Source organism: Parus major, chromosome 9, assembly GCF_001522545.3.
Source record: "Parus major isolate Abel chromosome 9, Parus_major1.1, whole genome shotgun sequence".
Taxonomy (NCBI): Eukaryota; Metazoa; Chordata; class Aves; order Passeriformes; family Paridae; genus Parus; species Parus major.
This window is the reverse complement of record NC_031778.1, coordinates 384,587-404,032: the sequence shown is the minus strand read 5'-3', so window position 1 is coordinate 404,032 and position 19,446 is coordinate 384,587. Positions and strand designations below refer to the sequence as shown.

At 42.3% G+C, this 19,446-nt stretch overlaps 1 protein-coding gene and 1 long non-coding RNA gene across 5 annotated transcripts in view; one reads left to right on the top strand and one right to left on the bottom strand.

Moving 5' to 3' along the window:
• The first annotated feature begins 4,455 nt into the window (after positions 1-4,455).
• Positions 4,456-9,457, top strand: LOC117244847. Its single transcript, XR_004498666.1, has 3 exons — positions 4,456-4,544; positions 4,641-4,752; positions 8,635-9,457. It is a non-coding gene; the product is annotated as an uncharacterized LOC117244847 (long non-coding RNA).
• Positions 9,458-11,486: 2,029 nt separating this feature from the next.
• The window catches only part of UGGT1 (UDP-glucose glycoprotein glucosyltransferase 1), a 41,431-nt gene continuing 33,471 nt past the window's right edge, over positions 11,487-19,446 (bottom strand). For all 4 annotated transcript variants that reach the window (XM_015637907.2, XM_015637910.2, XM_015637909.3 and 1 more), the window contains 8 exons: positions 19,282-19,386; positions 18,629-18,713; positions 17,870-18,052; positions 16,525-16,685; positions 15,937-16,051; positions 15,585-15,701; positions 15,117-15,276; positions 11,487-14,691 (listed from right to left, as the gene is read on the bottom strand). In XM_015637907.2, the coding sequence (XP_015493393.1) occupies positions 14,666-14,691; positions 15,117-15,276; positions 15,585-15,701; positions 15,937-16,051; positions 16,525-16,685; positions 17,870-18,052; positions 18,629-18,713; positions 19,282-19,386 (952 nt within the window). In that variant the 3' untranslated portion in view covers positions 11,487-14,665. The remainder of the gene's footprint in view (positions 14,692-15,116; positions 15,277-15,584; positions 15,702-15,936; positions 16,052-16,524; positions 16,686-17,869; positions 18,053-18,628; positions 18,714-19,281; positions 19,387-19,446) is intronic.

Genomic DNA, 19,446 nt, shown 5'->3' with positions numbered 1-19,446 from the left:
TGAGGCAGTGAGGTGTCCTTGATTGCCAGGCCTGGAGAGGAATTGCTGTGTCTGAGCAAAATGGGAAAGCAGCAGCTCCCACTGTGTGTGGAGTTTGGAGTTACACACTACAGGACTGTAATCCTACATTACTGCAGGATTACAGATACATGACAAATAGAAAAGTTAAAATCCTAAAGTGTCAGCTGAAGTACTCGGGTCACAGAGCCATGGGAACCTGGCCTGCCAGGGAGGGAGGAGAGAGCAGGTCAGAACTGAGGATGAGATCCTAAATCCATCTATACATTGAGGCTGTCTGAAAAACTTGGTCAGCGTGGTCTGATGCTCATGTGAAGAGCTGAGCACCTGGCATAAAGCCTGAGGAGAGTGTTTGGATTTAATGGTCTGCATGGGAAGGTAGAGTTCAGCTCTGGGTCAGTTCCATAAAGGGGGTTCAGGTCCTGGGCACAGGGCAGTGCAGAATTAGGTGATGTTCTCTACAGCTCTGCTGGAGAAGTTGCTGTCTCTGCACACCATGTGAGCATTGTCAATCTCTTCTAGGTTTAGGAAGCTCTTCTTGCCCATTTGTGTAATTCTGAGTTCTGCTCTGCTAACCAGTCTGAGACAAGCATTTCTGTTCCCTGGAATTCAGGGTTCTGATCCAAAAGCTGTATAAATTTTCAGGAATGTTTCACTCAGTGCAAAACCTTTCTCTCCATAGCTCTGGATGGAGCAGGGCAGGTCACAGACCTTCCCGGGCTGGCAAGAGCAGCTGTTTGGAGGCAGGGGATGGAGATCTCCAGGATGTTCCAGGCTAGGTTTAAAAACTTGACTTTTACCTTCACTTTTTCTGCCACTGGAGCCAAACCCCAGATTGAGATTGGAGCACTTGCAATAAACTTGCCCATCCTTGATGGGTGAGGAGAGGCTGGAATTAGCAAAACCTCTCTCTTAGCTGCAGTCTGGAGGGTTTTCTCTGGGGCCCACAATGCCCTGACTTCCCTCAGATGCTGATGCCTGGAAGAGCCTGACCAGACAGGTGACTTTGGACTTCCTGCACCATATTAAGAGGTAATTACGAGGTAATTAAGAGGTGTCAGTGTTACAGAGACAAGCTAGGACTGCAACCAGTTTTCAAGGAATTTACTGTGCATCTGTTTTTCTGGATATTCTCTACTGGTTTTGCATATGAATGCAAGAAAAGCCACTGCTTGGCTACTGCCTTTGGTGTGGAAACAGTCCAGGGCAGCAGGATTCAATTTTTATTTTGAAGGCTAATAATTTTGGAATTCAAGATCATTGTGTGCTACCATATGGCATGCTTTAACTGCACAAGGAACAGCCTTGAGTAACTGTGAATCTTGGGATCTGTGGAATTCTCAGCAGGCTGGGGTGTCAGAATGACCAGGGTAGGGTGTTTTGATGTCAGCACAGCTGCTGGTGTGGAGCAGCTTCCCTGTGACTGAGCTGCAGCACAGCTTCTTACAAGTTGCACCTTCATGGGTGAGGTTGTCACTGTAAATGTGACTGGTTTAGCTTGAAAAACATAAAAACAAGATCACTGCTGAGAGCTGCAGGGATCCTAGAGGTGCAGTGATTTTACTGAGGACTGTGGCTGACCCAGCTGTGCTCAGATCAGGCTGCACATCCTTGTGCTGTTTGCCAAGGGAGGAGCTGCAGGAGCTGGAGTCCCTACAGCTCAGAGAGGTTTGTGTGGAGTTTCTGTCCTGCCTCTGCCTTAACAGAGACATTCAAACCACCAAGCCTGGCAGGCTTTGCCTGAAGTATTTTATGTGAGCATCTTTCTGTTGGTTGGACTGTAGGAAAAATCAGCAGGGAAGGTTTCAGGTAGATCAGGGAGATTTCTCTGTGCCTGCAGGGTGAGGTCCAGGCCCTCAGGGTAACCTGGGCTTTCTGCTTGAACACTGAACACATTCTCCATTTCTGGCACACAGACCATGTCTGTGGCCTGCTTTAATAACATCTATGCACAGGCTTTACACATAATGTTGTATATCCAAATCTTGGTGAGCCCTGATGAGTGAAAGTGAGAATTTGTGGCCACTGGTCAATGTGAGAGTTGAGCTCTGTGATGAAATCTCTTCCTGTGCAAGACTTCTACACTAAACAGGCCTCCAGTAATCCCTGGTGACAGGGGGTTGATGGTATCTTCACTAGGGTAAAAGAAACTAATTTAGGACAAAAGTGATTTTTCCACTTGTTACCTGATGAGCTGTGAAGTTCTGCTTCAGCCAACTGGTGTGAAATTATTACCTTTAAACTGCTGATTAGACTGAGCTCTGGTTTTTACTACAGGCTCTGTGATAACAGAGAAAATGGACACTTGTTCTGGATTTGCTCTCAGGAGATGCTTGAAAAGCTGATGCCTGGTGATGTAGCACTCAGCTCCTTGCAGATAAGTCATGGCTATCTCAGTCAAAGCTGGTTTTGTGTTGACCTTAGAGCAGGGTCAGGACCCCAGATTTCTGTTAAGCTACTTTGCTTTTAAACCATTCAGATAAATAGTTCTGCACATTGGTGCAGCTGTGTCATAATTGCCAAGTTTTCAGTTTGTTGCAGTCTCGTGTTTGGTGTTACCTTTTGCTCCCCTCCTCCTTAATTAGCTCAGAGTTCTGTGATTTAGGAGCCTCCCTGCATTTCCTATCATGAGTTGATGCAGTCCTGGATTGTCATCATGCTTATTATACTTTGCTGTACTATATTCAAATGTGTTTAAATAATAGGTGGGGATTGCTAAGTAAATACTTAGAATGTGAATATATTGCATGACACCAGAGGAATATATATATATATAATATTTATATATTTTTATATATATATATGTAATATTTATATATAAAATTATATAAAATTTCTATATAAATATATAAAGGGAGTTTTTCTAGGCTGCTTATTTACAGCTTCAATGGATATATGAGTTGTTAATGCAGTGACTTGGATCAGGCATCAGAAAGTTCAGTTGTATTCTCACTAACAACTACAGGATTTCATTTAATTCCTTGCTTTTACTTTAAAGGTTTGTTTCTACATTGCATCTAATTTTATGTAATTTTCAGCAGCTTTGAGAAATGAGCTTAGTCCCATCTCACCACACCATCTCTGCCCTACCACTAAAGAAAGGCTTTTTTGTTTGTTTTTGTTAATTTGTTTTTTTCTTTTTAAATTCATGTGCTCCCACTCTTTTTGTACATAGTGACAATGTGGCCTTAGAATCAGCATGTTTGGAAAGTTGGACTGGCAAAAACAACCCCAAAAAACCAAAAGAAAGAGCCCCAAACATTTGTTCTCATCAGACCAGCTTGCTGAACCTATTTGCTTTCCAGGTGTGCAGTTAATGCAATGGGTGAAAGAAACGGGGCTGGGACCAGCTCTCACTGGGAATATATTTGAAGTGTATTTATATTTATATTTATATATATGTGTATTTGAAGTAGGTGCAGCTCAGACTGCACCTGTGTCACCCCATTCTGCAGTTCACTCACAGTGAGATGTTTAGAAAGGAATTGATTTCTATTTTACTACTTTGCTAATAACAGTAAAAAGCATTAGTACAGTGCAGGGTTGGTAGTTTTTGGGTTTTGTTGTTTGTTTTTTTTCTTTAAAATCCAAATTTTACTTTCTAAAGCTAGAATGTCTCTATTTTGTGTTCTTACTATGTGCTGAGCTCTTTTTGCTCTGGACACATAAGTATGGTCACTTGTTGCTTTTACCTGAATGGAAATGTTGTGAGTTGTGGATCCAAAAGGCTGTTTTGAAGGACAGAGGAGGTGTTTGGTATGGAACTGTCTGACCAAAACTCTGCCTCAGTTCATTCCTCCTGGCAGCTCTCTGGGCTGAGCACTTCCATGTCTGCTTTCTCTCCAGAATTTAGCTCCAAATGTTGTAGTTGTTGTTTTATAGGTTAGAACTAGTCTGTGTGTACAGGTCTTAGCCACCATGCAGAAAAAGGCCCAAGTGTAATAAATTCAAGATGCTCACACGGCCAAAGTTACAAACAAATTTCAGTTGTGTGACTGTGCATATATTATTTATTGCTATGCATTACTAATGACCTTGTAACACACCAGTGACAGCAAATCAGAGCCAAAAGGGAATAAAAAAGGACATAAATAGTTGAAATAAATAATGTATCTGCTTTCAGGTCATGAGTCCATCATTTCAGCAATAGAGGGTTTCTTTGGTTTGTTTTCCTATCTTTGTAGTTCAGTTCTGCTTGTTTTTATTTGATCACTTCCCTTCTGCTACTAGATTAGTTAGAGAAGGCTGTGTGCTGCTTTTATAATTAGATGATGAATTCTTTCCTTTCCTTCTGGCTGTGTTTTCAATTTTGATTATTGGAATCACCTGGCTACTGATTTCAGCAATTCTTTAATTACTGAACCTGTGGTTCTCCTGTGTCACACAAGCTGGGAGCATGAAGAGCCTTTTCTTTTTTAATGTTTTTTTTGGAGTTGGACACCTCTGAACTCTTTCTGGAGAAAGCCTAGGAGACACCTTGAGAAACCACTCCCCTCTTCTTCATGGGCACACCTGGGTGAGCACAGGTGGGCTCAGTGTTCTGTGCCTTAGAAATCCATTTTGAGTTTCAGATTCTGCAGTGGTCCAGGCTTGTGACTTCTTCCCCTTGCTCCCCACCTCAGGGAGCTGTAGATGCCAACAGAGGGAAGTTTGGGTCTGAGTTTGAATTGGATGATCATGACACAAAAAGTGCATCTCAGATTCATCTCCGTACTAGGCTCAAATATGAAGAAGGTAAGAAAAGAAAGTAAAACAAGTATTTCTTTTAAATCCTGTGGCTGCTGTGGGGTAGTGACTGGGGGGTTTTGTTGTCTAAGGAATTAATTTCTTCCTCCAAGTCTGTGCTGTAGCTGGCAGCAGATGGATTTCTCAGATTTCTCTGCTCCAGGTGCACTGGCCAGTGCTGTGGGCAATGCTCTGAGCAGCTGCTGATTCACAGGAGCAGCTTCTCTCTTGTTCTCTGCTGCACAGACACAAAGGCTTCACAGCTTTAGGTAAATGAATGAATGAGGAAACGAGCTGGACAGCATTTGGGAGGTTGCAAGGTTGGGTCCCTGTAGTTAAGAGTTCTTTAAATCTCATTCCTTGATACCTTCATCCCTAAAATTCCTGGCCTTTGCTGAAGAGCTTTTAAAATCAACCTCCAAATGTTAAAATATTCAATTTATGGGGCTGACTGTCTTCAGATCACATTTCTCCTTTTAGAATTCAATTCTTGCTTTGATCAGTGACACAGAGGGATCAGATACATTTATTATTCCGTGTATATGAGCTGGCAAGAGATTTTTCATGCATCAGCTCTGGTGGAGGGAAAACAGGCAAAGCAGGAACTGTGGCAATGAGGAAGAGGATTGCATCTTGCACCCCAGGAGGTTTGTCCAGAAGAAGTAAGCAGAAAGGCTTGGAAACTCAGGCAAAAATGTGGAAGTTCAGCTGTTTAAAGTGTAGATAGAGCATATCCTCAGCTCTCTGTGCCCCTCTGATGGTAACAGGTACTTTGTGCCTCAGTCCCTTTGCAAACACAGAAGAAGGGGACACACATTCACACATTGACTGCATAGCCAGTGCTCACCCTTTAAAGAAACCAGATTTATTGGTTACACCAGCGAATAGAATCAAAGTCTGGAAAGTACATATTTGATTTTAAACCTTATGTTAGCTTTTAGGTGTTGATGTTAGGCAGGCAGGAGTGTTTCTCTGAGTGGGATGTGAGACTAGAGTTCCTGTTGGAAACAGGATCTTCCTGTGAGAAGGTCAGTCTTCTGCCCTTACATCTGAGTCCTTTCTGCCATGAAAGGAGGAGGCAGGAAGATGATTCTTGAGTTATGCAGGTCATTCTGAATTACCTTCTACAAGATTTTTTGCCCACTCTTGTCAAAGAGCTTGTGATAGTCCTGACTGGATACAAGGGAGTGGAGCAAATAAACCTCAACATAGTGCAGAGATCTCTGTGTTGGCTCATGACTTGCACTGGAAAGTTGGTTGTAACTGAAATAATAGTTTAACTTCATTTTATTATTAATAAGCAGTAAAAAAAACCCCTCATCTAATCACCAGAGCAGCCAAACAAAGCAAAACTGAGCCACAATAAGTCCAGAATTTGATCTGTTTGGCTGCTCCTTTTCTTGGAAGCACTTAGACATTGTCAAGGTCACTATATTCAAATTTAATTGAAAAGCCTTCCAATAGCAGCAGCTCCAGTGAGTGATCAGTACCACACAGAGCTGGTACCCACTGACTGTGGTGAGCACAGCACTGAAGCACTTTTCTTTTCTTTCTTTTTTTTGGTGGAAGGCCACACTAGACCACACGGGAAAAAGGTCTTTCCCACTTTAAAAACGGCTGGAAATTGCAGGAAGGGGTCAGCAGGCACTTGTGGATTTTCAAAGCAGGGCAAGGGCTCCATCTACAGCTCAGAACATCTCCTGAGATCGTTGTGCAGTACACTCCAAATCCTTCTCTTTAAAATCTTAGAGTACCACACTGCTAAAACTCCCTTAGAGAGCCCACCATGATTCTGACAGCCAACAGAAAATTGTGTCACCTACTATAAGATCCTTTTTTTTTTTTAAAGAACCTGGCTGGTTTATTCAGTGAGAAAGGGATGGTGGCAGAGAGGAAAACTAAAAAAGCTGTAAAAGTTAAAGTCAAATGTTGGTGTGAGGGGAAAAGAGTGTGACATTGCTATTTGTAAGCCGAGATGGGCAACAGGGTGATGATCTGCAACACTCACTGTGCTGGGGTTTGAGCAGTAGGGTGGGAGAGTGAAAACCCAGCTCATTTAATGGGATTTGGATACATTTGGGAAGGAGATTCTGCAAAAGTGGCTGTGCTATCAAGGTACTGGCTTTGGGGACTCAGGTGAGACCTTTCAAACCAGTAGTCAGTGATGCTGGGACAAATAACCACAAGATTCAGGAGGGCAAAAGCAGCCACTGATTTATTTTTGAGGCTATGGCATGTGAAAGCAGAGCAGTGTGCTCTTACAGAGATCTGAACAGAGCAGCAGCAGTGAGTTTTCCCAGAAAATCCCACCAGTGTGGCTCCACTCAGAGTTAGAGCCACGTTCCTGGGGCAGGAGCAGAATTCAGGCAGCTCACTGGCCTCGGTGGCTGCCAGCAGAGACAAGGCCTGATTTCCCCAAGAGAGAAAAACACAACCTTGAAGACATCTTAAATACAATTCAATTCAAGGGACAGCAGCAGAACATTTGGGAAAATGTTCCTAACTTGTCAAGCTTTATTAGGTGAAGATGGCAAAATTGTTTTAATAAGAAGCAGGACACATAAAAAGCATCTGTGTGCTGTATGTAAAAATCTTTAAAATATCACCTGTATTGAGATTTCTTTCATCAGTGTGGTGCAATAGATGTTTGGTAGTTGGTGTTTTATGATTTTTCTAAAGGGACAACTCAGTAGCTGGTATTTAGAAAGTCTGAAGAGATGTCTGGAGGAGTCACTGACTCAATGAAGTTAGGTTTTGATAAATGATGGAAGATAAGGCACGTGTTCCAGAGAAGCTCAGCAAAGAGCTACTTGTCCAAACATGAATTTGAAACCAGAGGGGAAGCTCCTGGGAGATCAGGGGTGCCTTGAGAGCTGAAATTACTCTTGAGGGGTTTTTATGGGACATAATTCTTGTCAAAGCAGTGTAACTTTGACGAGTTCTAGGTTTGGGGAAATAGCAACACTGAGTGTAGCAATAAACAGTTCAAAAAAAAAATCCTTGGTGCTCCAAAACAAAGGTACTGTATTGCTGGGGCACATGGTAGAAAGAATGAAAACCCAGTTAGCAAAGTTTTAGTAGTAATATTTAGTGGGAATCCCTATCAAAAAGGTGTTGGAGAGTCTTCTCCCTTGCACTGTTATTCCTGCAGGTCTGGAAGCAATTGTGGTGAATCTCACACACAGCACCAGCTCCTGAGGCCTCTTCTGCAGGGGAACCACACAAGCTTTTTGGTAATTTGGCAAGTTTGAGACTGCACATTTAGGAATATGAAACACAAAGACTTGCAGGAAATAGGGGGCTGTATTCCTGAGTCAACAAGGAGTTTTGGTAATCCTTGTGGATTCAAAGCAGTTCATAAGAAATTCTCAGTGGGTTGGGTGGAAGGATTCCTGTGGAGCTTGATGGTATGAAAGACAAATACTTAGAGGATGAGGATGGATATACAGAAATACACACACATATAAACATGTTTTCTTGGTGTAGTGTTGATGAAATTGAATGTATCCAGTTCTGGTGCCATTTTATTTATAAAAAAACCCAAAAATTAAAATACACTCAAACCAAGCAAAGGAGAGAATATCAAGAAAACAGTCTAAAGGCTAAGGGGGATATTTTGATGTCTGGAAGTACCTACTGCATATTTATTGTACCAAATAAACACTTAGATGGAGGGAAAAGGTTGTAGAATAAGAGTCTAAGAACTGAGACCAGCTCTTTCCAGCAGAGGAAGGAAATGTATGTGTAGTGGAAACTTTCCTCAGAAAAGGGGAAGTTGTGTGCTGGAAACTCCCCAGGAAAAAAAAAAAAAAAAAAAAAAAAAGCACTTTTACTGTTGAAAACTAATTTTAAGGAAACAAAGCAGGTTCTCTGTTTTGTTGTATCTTTCAGGAGGAAGCCAAAAGCTGAACACAAGGTGACTCTGCTGAGCACAGGAGGAATGGTGAGAGCACTGAGCTGTGGCACTGGTGAGGCAGCTGAGAGGTCACAGCATGTCCTGGTCCTTCCTTCTCATCTCTGTGACCTGGGAAAGGTCAGGAATTTCTTGGCTTTCCAAGTGGTGCTGTCAGGGAGTGCTTGACACACAAACACACACACACACACCTTGAGGCTCATCAGATCCTCTGCAAATCCACATCCCCCAGGCACAGCCAGGCAGGTTCTGAGTTTCCAGGGGTATCTGTGCTCAAGTGTTGTAACACCAGGGAGAGAAGGAGAATGGCTGATCATGTTTCCTGTTGCCCAGGAGCAGGAGAGGACCCTGCTGTGCCATAATCAGGTGTATTGTGGAGTTCTTTGTTCCAGCTTTTCACACAGAAGAAATGCTGTTCTCTTTCCTCACCCATCTCCAGTTCCTAAAAAGGAACAAATTCAATCTATTCCAAGAATAAAGGAATCTTTTTTAGCAGTGGTCTTAATGAAGTCTAGGCAGCAATAAACCCTGGTAGAGAGAAATGATTTTCCCAGTGTCCCAGTGAGGGAATTCCCTGGGTTCCAAGGAGCAGCCAGCACACATGCAGAAAGAAAAGGGAGACTGGGGGAGAGGTCTTTATCTCCAAGTTAGTGAAGATCCACAGGTTAACTCAAAACAGATGGAGAGTATAATGCATAAGCCATCCTCAGGACTGGGTAAATAGAGTTATGTGGCAAAGAGGAGGTGGCTAGAGTGAATGGAGAGGAATTTCCTTGTGGGCAGCTTTGAATGTTGGGATATTTACACTGTCACTGTTAGCCAGTGTAAATCCAGTGTCACAATGAATCTCTCTGTGGTGACTTGCAGGGCTGCTCTGGGGGAGTGGCAGGGTTTGGGAAGGTCAGTTCCTTGTGCTTGATGTCCTGCTGGCCACTCTGAGTTGGGGATGGCAGGCTGGAGAGTCTTGGCTGCAGAGGGTGCAGGTTGAACTCCTGCCCTGAGGTGCATTTCTGCAGTGACTGCAAACCAGGCTGCACTTGTTTGGACAGAGTAGGTGAAGATGTGTTCTGGACAGCTACAGCTGGTGAAACGTGTGGCAGAGGCACCATGCAGCTGTGGAGAGGAATTCCAGGACTGATGAGGGCTGCTTCTGGTTCCCCTTTGCAGGTTTGCAGTCTGGGCACCTCACTCACCAGCGAGGCTGGCCTGGCAAGCTGGGCAGAGCCTGCAGAGAACTTCCAGCCAGAAAGGCCCTGTGTGGATAAAGAGGCTTCCCTTGTGCTGCAGGCTGCAGGGGTTTGCTGGGACTGCATTAAATGCAGCAGCCTGTGCTCTCCAGGCAGTGCTGGCTGGTTGTTAGCACAGCACAGAGCTGGCTGCAGCAAGGAGCCCCCAGGATGGGGCAGGAAAGGCTGCTGCCCCCAGAGCACAGCTCAGAGTGCTGATGTGTGCTCTGTGCTAAGCTCAGGGACATTTTTGTGTGCACAGGAACTGCCAGGTGTGCCTTGGATGGGCCAAACCAGCAATTTGGGAGCAGGATCCCTTCAGGCTTAGCACAGCATACAAGGCAGACTGGCGTGAGGGATCCCTGTCCCTCTGTCTCAGCCCTGGGGATAAGAGCAGCATAACTGCTGCTGTCTGACTCTGAAATGCATTTTAGTGACTTTTTATCTTGTTAAGTCAGTGCAAGTATTCATTTTCTTATATGGCCTTATGGCTAAATGAAAGAGAAATCCTAAAGTCTTATTTCTCTGCAACATGCTTTTTAGTAAGGCGGTGAAATCTTCCTTTTAAAATAAAGTCCATGGAAATGGGCAGCAGGAGCAGCTTGTGGACAGGTGATTTGTTTGCCTGTAGACAAAGTGCTGCCTGCCCTCATGTGGTTTTCTGTCTTCCCCAGAAAGAGCCTAAATGATACACAGCAAAACCAGCAAGGAATGGGACAGTTTGCCCATCAAAGAAACCTGTTGTATTCAGGTTAATGCAACTTTTAAAAATTTTGTAAAAAAAAAAGATTCAAAACTACTTTTTGCATCCCTTCTCCCCTATCAGAATTTTTCTCATTTCTGCAGCTCTTTGGGAGTGGACTGGGATCAGTTCTTCAGCATTAAGTATGTACAGTTACATGCTTAAACAGGTACTTCCAAAAGCAAAAGTGGGGGGAGTACAAAATCCTGTTGAGGTCACAGGCATATACTGTGTGTATTTATTCTTTCTGGCTGCCTCCTTTTCCCCTTTTAGCTGTCTCCTAGGATTTGGTCTCATTTTCCAAACCTGAGCAAGTTCAGACAGAAGGTAAGTGCATGTCTCAGTAGCATTCCATTGGGCTCCCTGTGTCCACTTTTATAGCTCTTGATTAATGAAGATGCTCTGGTACAGAAGTTCTGAGAGTCCCACAGGAGTTTGGAATTCATTCCCAGCTCTGAAAGAACTTCAGACACACCTCTGGACTTGGAAGCATTTCTGGAGGATCCCTTTCCAAGTGCTTACTGTGAGGTATCAGTGTAAAAGCAAATCAAATGAAGAAATGACAGAAAGCTGACACACAAACATTCTTCTTAAGTAGCAGTAGGTAGAGTTCCAAAAAAAACAGACCTAAAACATAGATTTATATAAAATATTCCTATTGCTTAATACAAGTGCCTCAGTTTAGGGGTTACTCAAATACCATGATTAACAAGGCTGGCTGGGAGGAGGAACTCCTCCTTCTCCCTTCTAGCTTTTCAACAGCATCCCAACACTTGCATATAAGAAGTGAAAAATGCACTCCAAGGAACACTATTAAAAGCTCAGTTATCTGCCCCAAAGCAATTGACAGGAGAGACGTGGGTAAAGAACAGCAGAGGTTTTATTATGTTGGATCTTGTTGTTACCACTGTGATCTCAGCAAGGTTCACTCAAGGGAACTCCCCATACCTTGGGTCACTTGGGATAGGTGCCACACAGAATTCTGGAATAGTCTTGAACAGATTACAGAAGATTTGGGTAAAACCAGGTCATAATTTTAAAAATGTTTTGGTTCCTAAGACTGTTACTGGATATTTACTGCTTTGTACATGTCTCTTTCATTTTCTTTATAATCCCATATAGCCAAATGAAAGAGAAATCTTAAAAGTTTTGGTTTTTTGCTATTTGCTTTTTAGTCAGGCAGTGAAATCTTCCTTTTAAAATAAAAGTACAGGGCATTTCTCAAGTGTAAGCCCTCACCAAGAGGTCAAGCTGCTTGTGGCCAGAGATGGGAACAACATCATCACTTTACCCCAAGAAGTGGCTTTTCCAGTCTGAGGGATCCAAAACTACACTGTGACCTCTGCAATCCCCTTTTCTAATTATCATCAATCTTACAAGATACAGGACCAGGCCATCAGGGCTGTGATCAGCAGCAGCTCCATTTCATTAAGCATCTCACTCCAAGATGCTTTTTCTAGATGGGGGTGACAAACTATTTGTCTTTCAAGGCCCCACTGAGCATCTAAGAGCAAACATATGCACAGATCCAAAAGAAGTGATTATTCTCTTTTTGATTGTTATTTTTGAGTGGAAGTAAAAGGCAGCTTCTCAGAAAAAATGGGAATAGTTCACATTCAGAATCATCAGTACAATCTGCATTTTGTATTGTACTTGAGACCAGCTACAGGACTCTTATGGGTGCTGCAAAGGTATAGAATTGCACAGTATGGCTCTGGGTTCTTTCTGTATCAATTGTGAACTAGATGACTTTTATTTCTGTATAAAAACTGAAGAGCACGGTGTCTGTTAGCTAGAGGTAACAAAAATCTCCTCCACAGCTAGATAGATCTTAAAATTTTTTAAAAAATAGTGTGGGTGTTCAGGTACATACATTAACAATCAGAATGAAGGAGAACAATGCAAAAAAGAAACTGTAACTGACATTTAATTTAGAAGTATTTTCTTATTCAACGAAGCATTGTAAATGTACTGAATTTAAGAAGTTGCTTTATTCTCAGTCTTGTGGCTCCTAATAAAATTTGGGGGGGAAAAAAGAAGCCAAATATGGCTCTAGATAGGAAAGGGCCTTTTTTCACAGAAAGCTGCTCTTGTTCTGAGGGCTTGAGCACATTCTTTCCCCATCCAGCCCTGGAGAGAATGGTGGAGCACAGCTGCTGCCTGCTTCTTCCTGTGCCACTCCTCGTGCTCCAGCAAGGCCAAAGTGATTTGTAGCTGAGCACAGAAAGGACAATCTTACCTGTGCTGTCTTAGCTGTTTAAAAGGGGCTAATTAACATAACAGGTAATTCATTTGTTGGCAGTGTATTGTTTTTTACACTAGAAGAAAGTCCTGCTGCTGTAAGTCTGCTTATCCTTACGTGAAGCAGTTTTGATGGGAAGCATAAGGCACCTCACCCATCATTTCCAGAGCCACCAGACAGACTATCTGAATTTAAAACTCCACAAAGTGGGAAATACCTAAGCTGATAAAATCTGTAGGGTGCTCTTAATGTGCTTTTTTTAAGAGTTTGGGCCCTTCCTTCAGCTGGCTGGAGAAGAGCTGCTGCTTCTCTGAAGTCGTGCTACTGAATAGTTTAAACACTACAACTGATGGCTTCTTTCAGATTCCTCCAAAACATGACAGCATTTATAACACAGCAATTCCAGAACAGGATCTTAAGTCAGGATTATGATTGGGTTGAAAGTCATACAGCACAAAACATTTACCTGTATAAAAACACAGGAGGCACAAAAACCAAAAAAGTTTGGATTTCTCAAGCTGCATAGGTGACTGTATTTTCTATTAGAAATCTCCTTTCAGTTCTTAACATTTCAACTCTCCAACTCCTCAGTGCTACAGGGAGCAGACTTTTAACCCTACAGAATGAGGGAAACTGGGTTTGAGCATTTTCTTTAATTGCTATGTTCATAGTACAGAACTATGGCAGCAGCATCTTTAAAAATGAAGACATGAATATGAATGATAAAACTAGCCTGGGGTAATCAATGCTTGCAAGAAGAGACCTTCTTGTCTATGCAGAGAATGGAAGCAAATTCAAGTGAAATATCCAGAAACCCCATAATCAAATTGGGACTGTAATGTTTGCAAGGAAAGAGGGTGATCAAAGGACTAAGTGGGAACTAGAGCTTAAGACCTAAGAACTCTGAAGTTTTTATTGATGTGACATCTCTGTTTGAAGAAAAATAAAGTTAATGAAATTTACATGATGATAAACTTCCAAGCTTCCACAGATTTTTCATAAAGAAAAAAACATTCATGAATCAGTGAACCACAGCAAGAGTAAGGCCCTACCAGTTTTGCAGACTCATTTACACTTGGAGCAGGAGGAAGGGAGGGCACTTTGATTCAAGTCATATTGGCTAGGATGAACTCAGCTGCCAAATTCTGTGTTCTGCTCACTTCAGGCATTTGGATGGGCATTTAAATAGATTGTGGGAACTTTAGATTAAGCCAAACCATCAAAAGTTGGGCAATACATGAAGACAGGAAATAAAAAATCAAAATAATACCAGTTTTGTTACAAAGTCAAGGGCAGACTGAACAAATCCAAGAAGCATTTTCAATTGCTTGAAAACCTGAAGGTGAAACAGTGTCCCAAATTCAAGGCATAATTTAGAACTTTATAATGTTACCTGGAAAAATTATGTCCATCAGATGAAATTAGGACATATGTCTGCAATTCCCAGACTCTCAAGTTAGATCTGAGGCTAAACTGGAGCTTCAGCAGTGGTGGAGGCAGCAACAGCTGAAAGAACAGGGTGTTCCACTCTTCTGGTGGATTGTGAAGCTTTGTTCCTGAAACACTAAATTCCATCATGGGGTCTTTCATCTCCACCACAGGTGCAAAACACCAGTAATGATAATTCCAGCACTCCAGATCCTATTTCATATGCAGAAATTAACCCAAAGGCAAGTAATAGAAATGCATACATCATCTCATTCAATTATTCAGCAGTTTTGCAGACATACCGGAAAAAAACTAGCTTTTGATATAAAAATTGTCTATGAAAAAGTCTAACTTGAATGTTTCTCCATGGATCATAATTCCACATGTGCTGCTGGATCTGTAGAAGAAGAGAGAAAAATGAGCTCTCAGTTTGAGCTGCCTCAATTGGCAGATTGGTTTGGAAATCAGTACAGCCTCCCAAGACTTGTTCTTTGCAAGGTACCAGTGCCTGGAGAACAATTCTCACCCTCAGTGTGTAGCAGCACTTCCTTAAGGGTTAAGATAAGGCCAAGCTCAGAAAATTGCAAAAACAGTGAGGGTCTTTTACAGAACTGGAACAAGTCTGTTCTCTGGCTTTCAGAATTAGGTTCAATCACACCAAACTTGCTCAGCAAGGCCCTTCCATCCCATTGCACTGCCTGCAGATTTAATTCAGCCTTCATTCCCTCATTCAGCCCTGTGCATGGCACAAGCTCACAGTGAGGGAGGACAAGAGCACAAGACCAACAGGCACAGAGAAAGTCACAGAAATACAAAGATTACCATGTGTGTGTTGTCCTGGCATCTTAGCTGGTGTTCCCATTTCTTTTTCCTTCTGGAAATGACTCTGGAGCAGTTTGATTTCTTGATCATAGTCCTGCCATTCTGGAACTATCCTCATGGCTGCCTGCAGCTTGGGCTCTTTGGTCATTGGGTTGTTACACTGCAAACAGAACAGAGAGGCTACAAAAGGTTTCTGTACTCAACAGAGGTATGCTTCCCCCTGCAGGGATCAGTCTGCTGGTGCTGAACAACATGTGCCTTTATTTCAGCTAGAGAAGAGTGCCAAGTCTCTTTCCAAATTCATAATAATGCCACTGCTCCAGGTAAGAGAAATACAGAAGCTAATGGAAAAAACTCAAGCACTGAAAACGTGCAAGTAGCAATACAGGCTGAGGGAGGGAAGTGCCTCTAAAACTGGTTGTTGCATTTTAATGTGATGGAAGAGTGAGGGAATCATCCTGCACTTACCAGATCAATGGTTTTTGCTCTCTTCTTGGAGGAATCGTCACACCACGTTTCACACCACAGCCACTCCTGGGGGAGGGACTTAATTGGTACTTGGTGGATCATGTTGTTTGGTAAATCCTGTTGGGCAGAGTGAGAGTTAGTAGCTGTTTCCACAGGGTGCAGAATGGGAGGAGCAAGCCTCCTCCCAAATCAACAGTATTGTGAAGGTTAACTTTTGTAGGAGTTTTCTTTTTTTCCCAATGCAAATATAAATCAACACTTCATCCCACTCCAAACAAAGTCCTTTGGAAAAAACCCAGTCCCAACTGGACACCACAGCCCAATAAAAGAAAAGAAAGACAGTAAAACACACCTGATCAAGGTTGGACAGACTGTTTGGGTCCTGACTCAGACCCTGGTACTGGCCTCTCAGTCGATCTCCAGCTGCTATCTTTCTGAACTTCTTCAGATCCACAACATACAGAGCACTACATGGATGATACAATTAGTAATGACATTTCACTGGGGTGACACTGCAGCCCCACCAGACCCCTAAGACACAACACCCTAAAACAATCTCAGGGTGGCAGCACATCAGATGATCAATTACAAGGAAGGAAAGCAGCTCTAACAAGGTCATGGCAGATACTAGAAAGGATTTTCAACAAATCTATCCTAGCTTTGCTGTCTTGCAGTCCCTGTTCCAACATTTGTTATTAACAAAGGAAGATGTCAGTTTACACTTCATTCTTCATCTGTAAAAGTTGTAGCATACTGAAGATAACTGAAAATAACTTCAGTCCCTAGTGCTTCCAAGGAACCACAGGCCATGGAACCTTAAAGAGGCAACAGGAAGCAAAAAGAACCTCAGCTAGTTTTCTGCTAAGTCTAAGAAGCAACAAAAACTTTACCCCTCTATTTTGAAAAAAAAAAAAAAGAAAAGAAAAGAATTCTTCAGTACCTGATGTGGTATTTTCTTCCAGCTAAATGACTTGCCCAGTATCCTGATTTCCAGAACCTGTAGCCATCCATTTCCCTTCTGCTGTCACAGAATGGAGTATATCCATAAGGAGCACCATCTAGATTAAAATCCCTCAATTCTTTTAGATCTGTGCGCACAATCTGAAGGGAAAGGACATTTTATTTTGATTTCTAGAAGCCTGCCACAGGCTATTTGCAAATGCTGTACAGGATTTAATTTAAACTGAGCAAACAGAAAAAGGAAGAATTACCTGATGTAAGTGGCAGTCTTTTGTATTATGTGTATGTAGTACAAAAATACAGCACAAAAGGTGTTGCCTCTCCTGCCCTTAGAGCTGGAGCAAATAAAATAGAGCTTCAAATAAGCTGATGGGGGTTGGTTTGACAGCTGAAGTGCAAAACCATTCCTTAACAAGCAGCAAGAATTCTCACTATACATGAACTCTACTGTGATTCTTGATACCCCTTCCTCTTCAGTGCTTGCAGACCCTTCAGGGATGAAAGCTTTTTAATGTCTTTTTGACACAGATGTGGCACTAGCACTACTTTAAAAATACCACTCTAATGGGAAAAGAATGCCTTAATATCCCTCACAAGCAGAGAAACAAACTGTCTAAAATGACAACTGGGTAGCTGGAAATCTCTCCTAACTCATCCTTCAGCTTAAGTTTGACCTGGCAAGGCATCGTACTGTACACGTGCCAAAACCCCCAAGGCAGTTTATGCTCACTTATTGATAATCTGTACTCCTCATTTAATGTATTTTTGAGAGTAGTTTTGGCAGCTCTCACTGTGCAGATTTCCTGCAATTTCCACCTGTTGAGGAGTGGGCACACACGAAGCCTTCCAGTCCCGTGTCCCTTGCAGCAGGACATGGCCTTGGGCACAAGGGATTTGCCTTCTCCTCCTCTCAAAGCCACTCAGATGTGGCCAAGTTCAAAGCAGGGGCCTGGGAGGGCAGGGTGGTTAGGAAAATACCATCTGTGGTTAGTGATCTGAAGGCTGGGAGAACAGACTGAACTGGAAACATGGAAGGGTGAAATGAATCTCTTTGGCAAACTAGCTGGAATCACAGTGAGTGAATGAGGAACCAGATAACAGTAAAAGACAGGCCAATAAAACCAGTCCTGTGGAAACAGGCACAAAACCCAGCCCCCAGTGAAGCATGCAGTAATTACAGAATCAACCTCCAGTCATGCCTATGAAAGGCTCAAATTTGCAACCCTTCCAACCACGTGGAATTCATATTCAAAACCTTATTATTAAAAAAAAAAAAAGAAAGAAAGAAAAACCAAAAGATCAAATAACTTCAGCCTCTGTGTTACCTGATCAGCATCCACAAACAGGATTTTATCAACAGCTAATGGGAAGAGCACATCTAGAAAGAGGATTTTATAACCCCAGATGATGCGCTGTTTCTCTGTCTGTTGGTGCAGCCAGCGTGGCCATTTATACTGGACAAGTTCATACTGGAAATTGTACTTCTTGGCCATGTATGGGATGAACTCCTGCAGAGGGAGGGGAAAAAAGCAGCTTATCTCATTTCTTTGTTCCTCTGCAGGAAAAAGAAAAGCACATTACAAGAGACAGACTTCAGTCTAAGGCACAGAACATCAGGAAATTAAATAGCACAAAGAAAATTAGTTTCATTGTTAATTCACACAAAACACTGAGCCCCAAGCTGAACAAGCAGGACAGATTGTAGAGCCAACTATCCTAAGACAACGAAATATTTCAGCATTTTTATCCACACAATTCCTTGAGCCTTTCACAGTGATCCACAGATGAGTTTAAAAGAATGCATTACTCAAATCATAAAAACTCACAGATGGGACAATTATTCAGGGGTGTACAAAGCAGTGTAAGTGGGAGCATGTAAAACGAGAAAAAAACATTGGAAGAATTTTTGTACTAGAAAAACTTGACCCACTGCCACATCAGCTGACCTTCTCATCTGGGAGGCTTTCTCCAGCTTTGGGTGAGTGCAGCTTTAGCCAAGTGATGCTGCAGCATTGGGAAGGGAGGAGGAAGCAGCTTGTGGCATCTTTCCCCACCACCAAATGAATTTCTAATTAGTAACAAACCTTGAATGTAGGTGATAAGTAGTTCTTCAGAAACCAAAACTTTAAAGGAGTCTTGGTGTGTTTCAGCACAGACAACATCATTATGCTATCGAGAGAAAAAAAAATAAAGCAGTTACAGGAACAAGTGGCAGCCATGAAAGGTGACCTGTGTAATAAATTACAAACTGTTGGGCTACCTGATTAAACTATTTACAGTTAGGTGTCAGGTAACTGCATGCATAAAGAAAATGTGGGTAGCTTCAATCTATTGCAAATTGCTTAATTTAATCTACAAAATTACTAAACCCCCAACATCTCTGTATTTTAACTAGGCAGAGAATACACAACCTGTTGGCTTTCACAATCCTTGGAGAATAACAGAAGCTCAGATTCTTTCCAAAGCAACTGTGACCTATTCTGTAACTCCTTAACAATACATTGGTGATATTGTAGTGACAAAATTTAGGACAGCAACACACCATCTATTAAACAAAGTTTATTTTTAACTCATGAATGCTATGCAGACAAAAGTTCCTATGACACAGCATATGCAGATTCTAGTGGACTTCTGAAGCATTGAAAAAGTAGGGTTTTTACACTCTTGCATTGTAACCTTTTTCCTTGTGCAAAGACACTACCATTTGGCACACTGGGATTATAAATTCTCAACTCACCGTAGGAATCTCTCATACAGGTGTCCTGAAGCCACAGAGAATATATTTAGTACATCATCCTTATCCTGTTTCACATCTTCATTCTTTTGTCCTCCTGTGAATCCCCTGAAAGGAAGAATATGGTTCTGTGAAGGACTACATAGGAAGGGCCAGCTCTACAGGAAA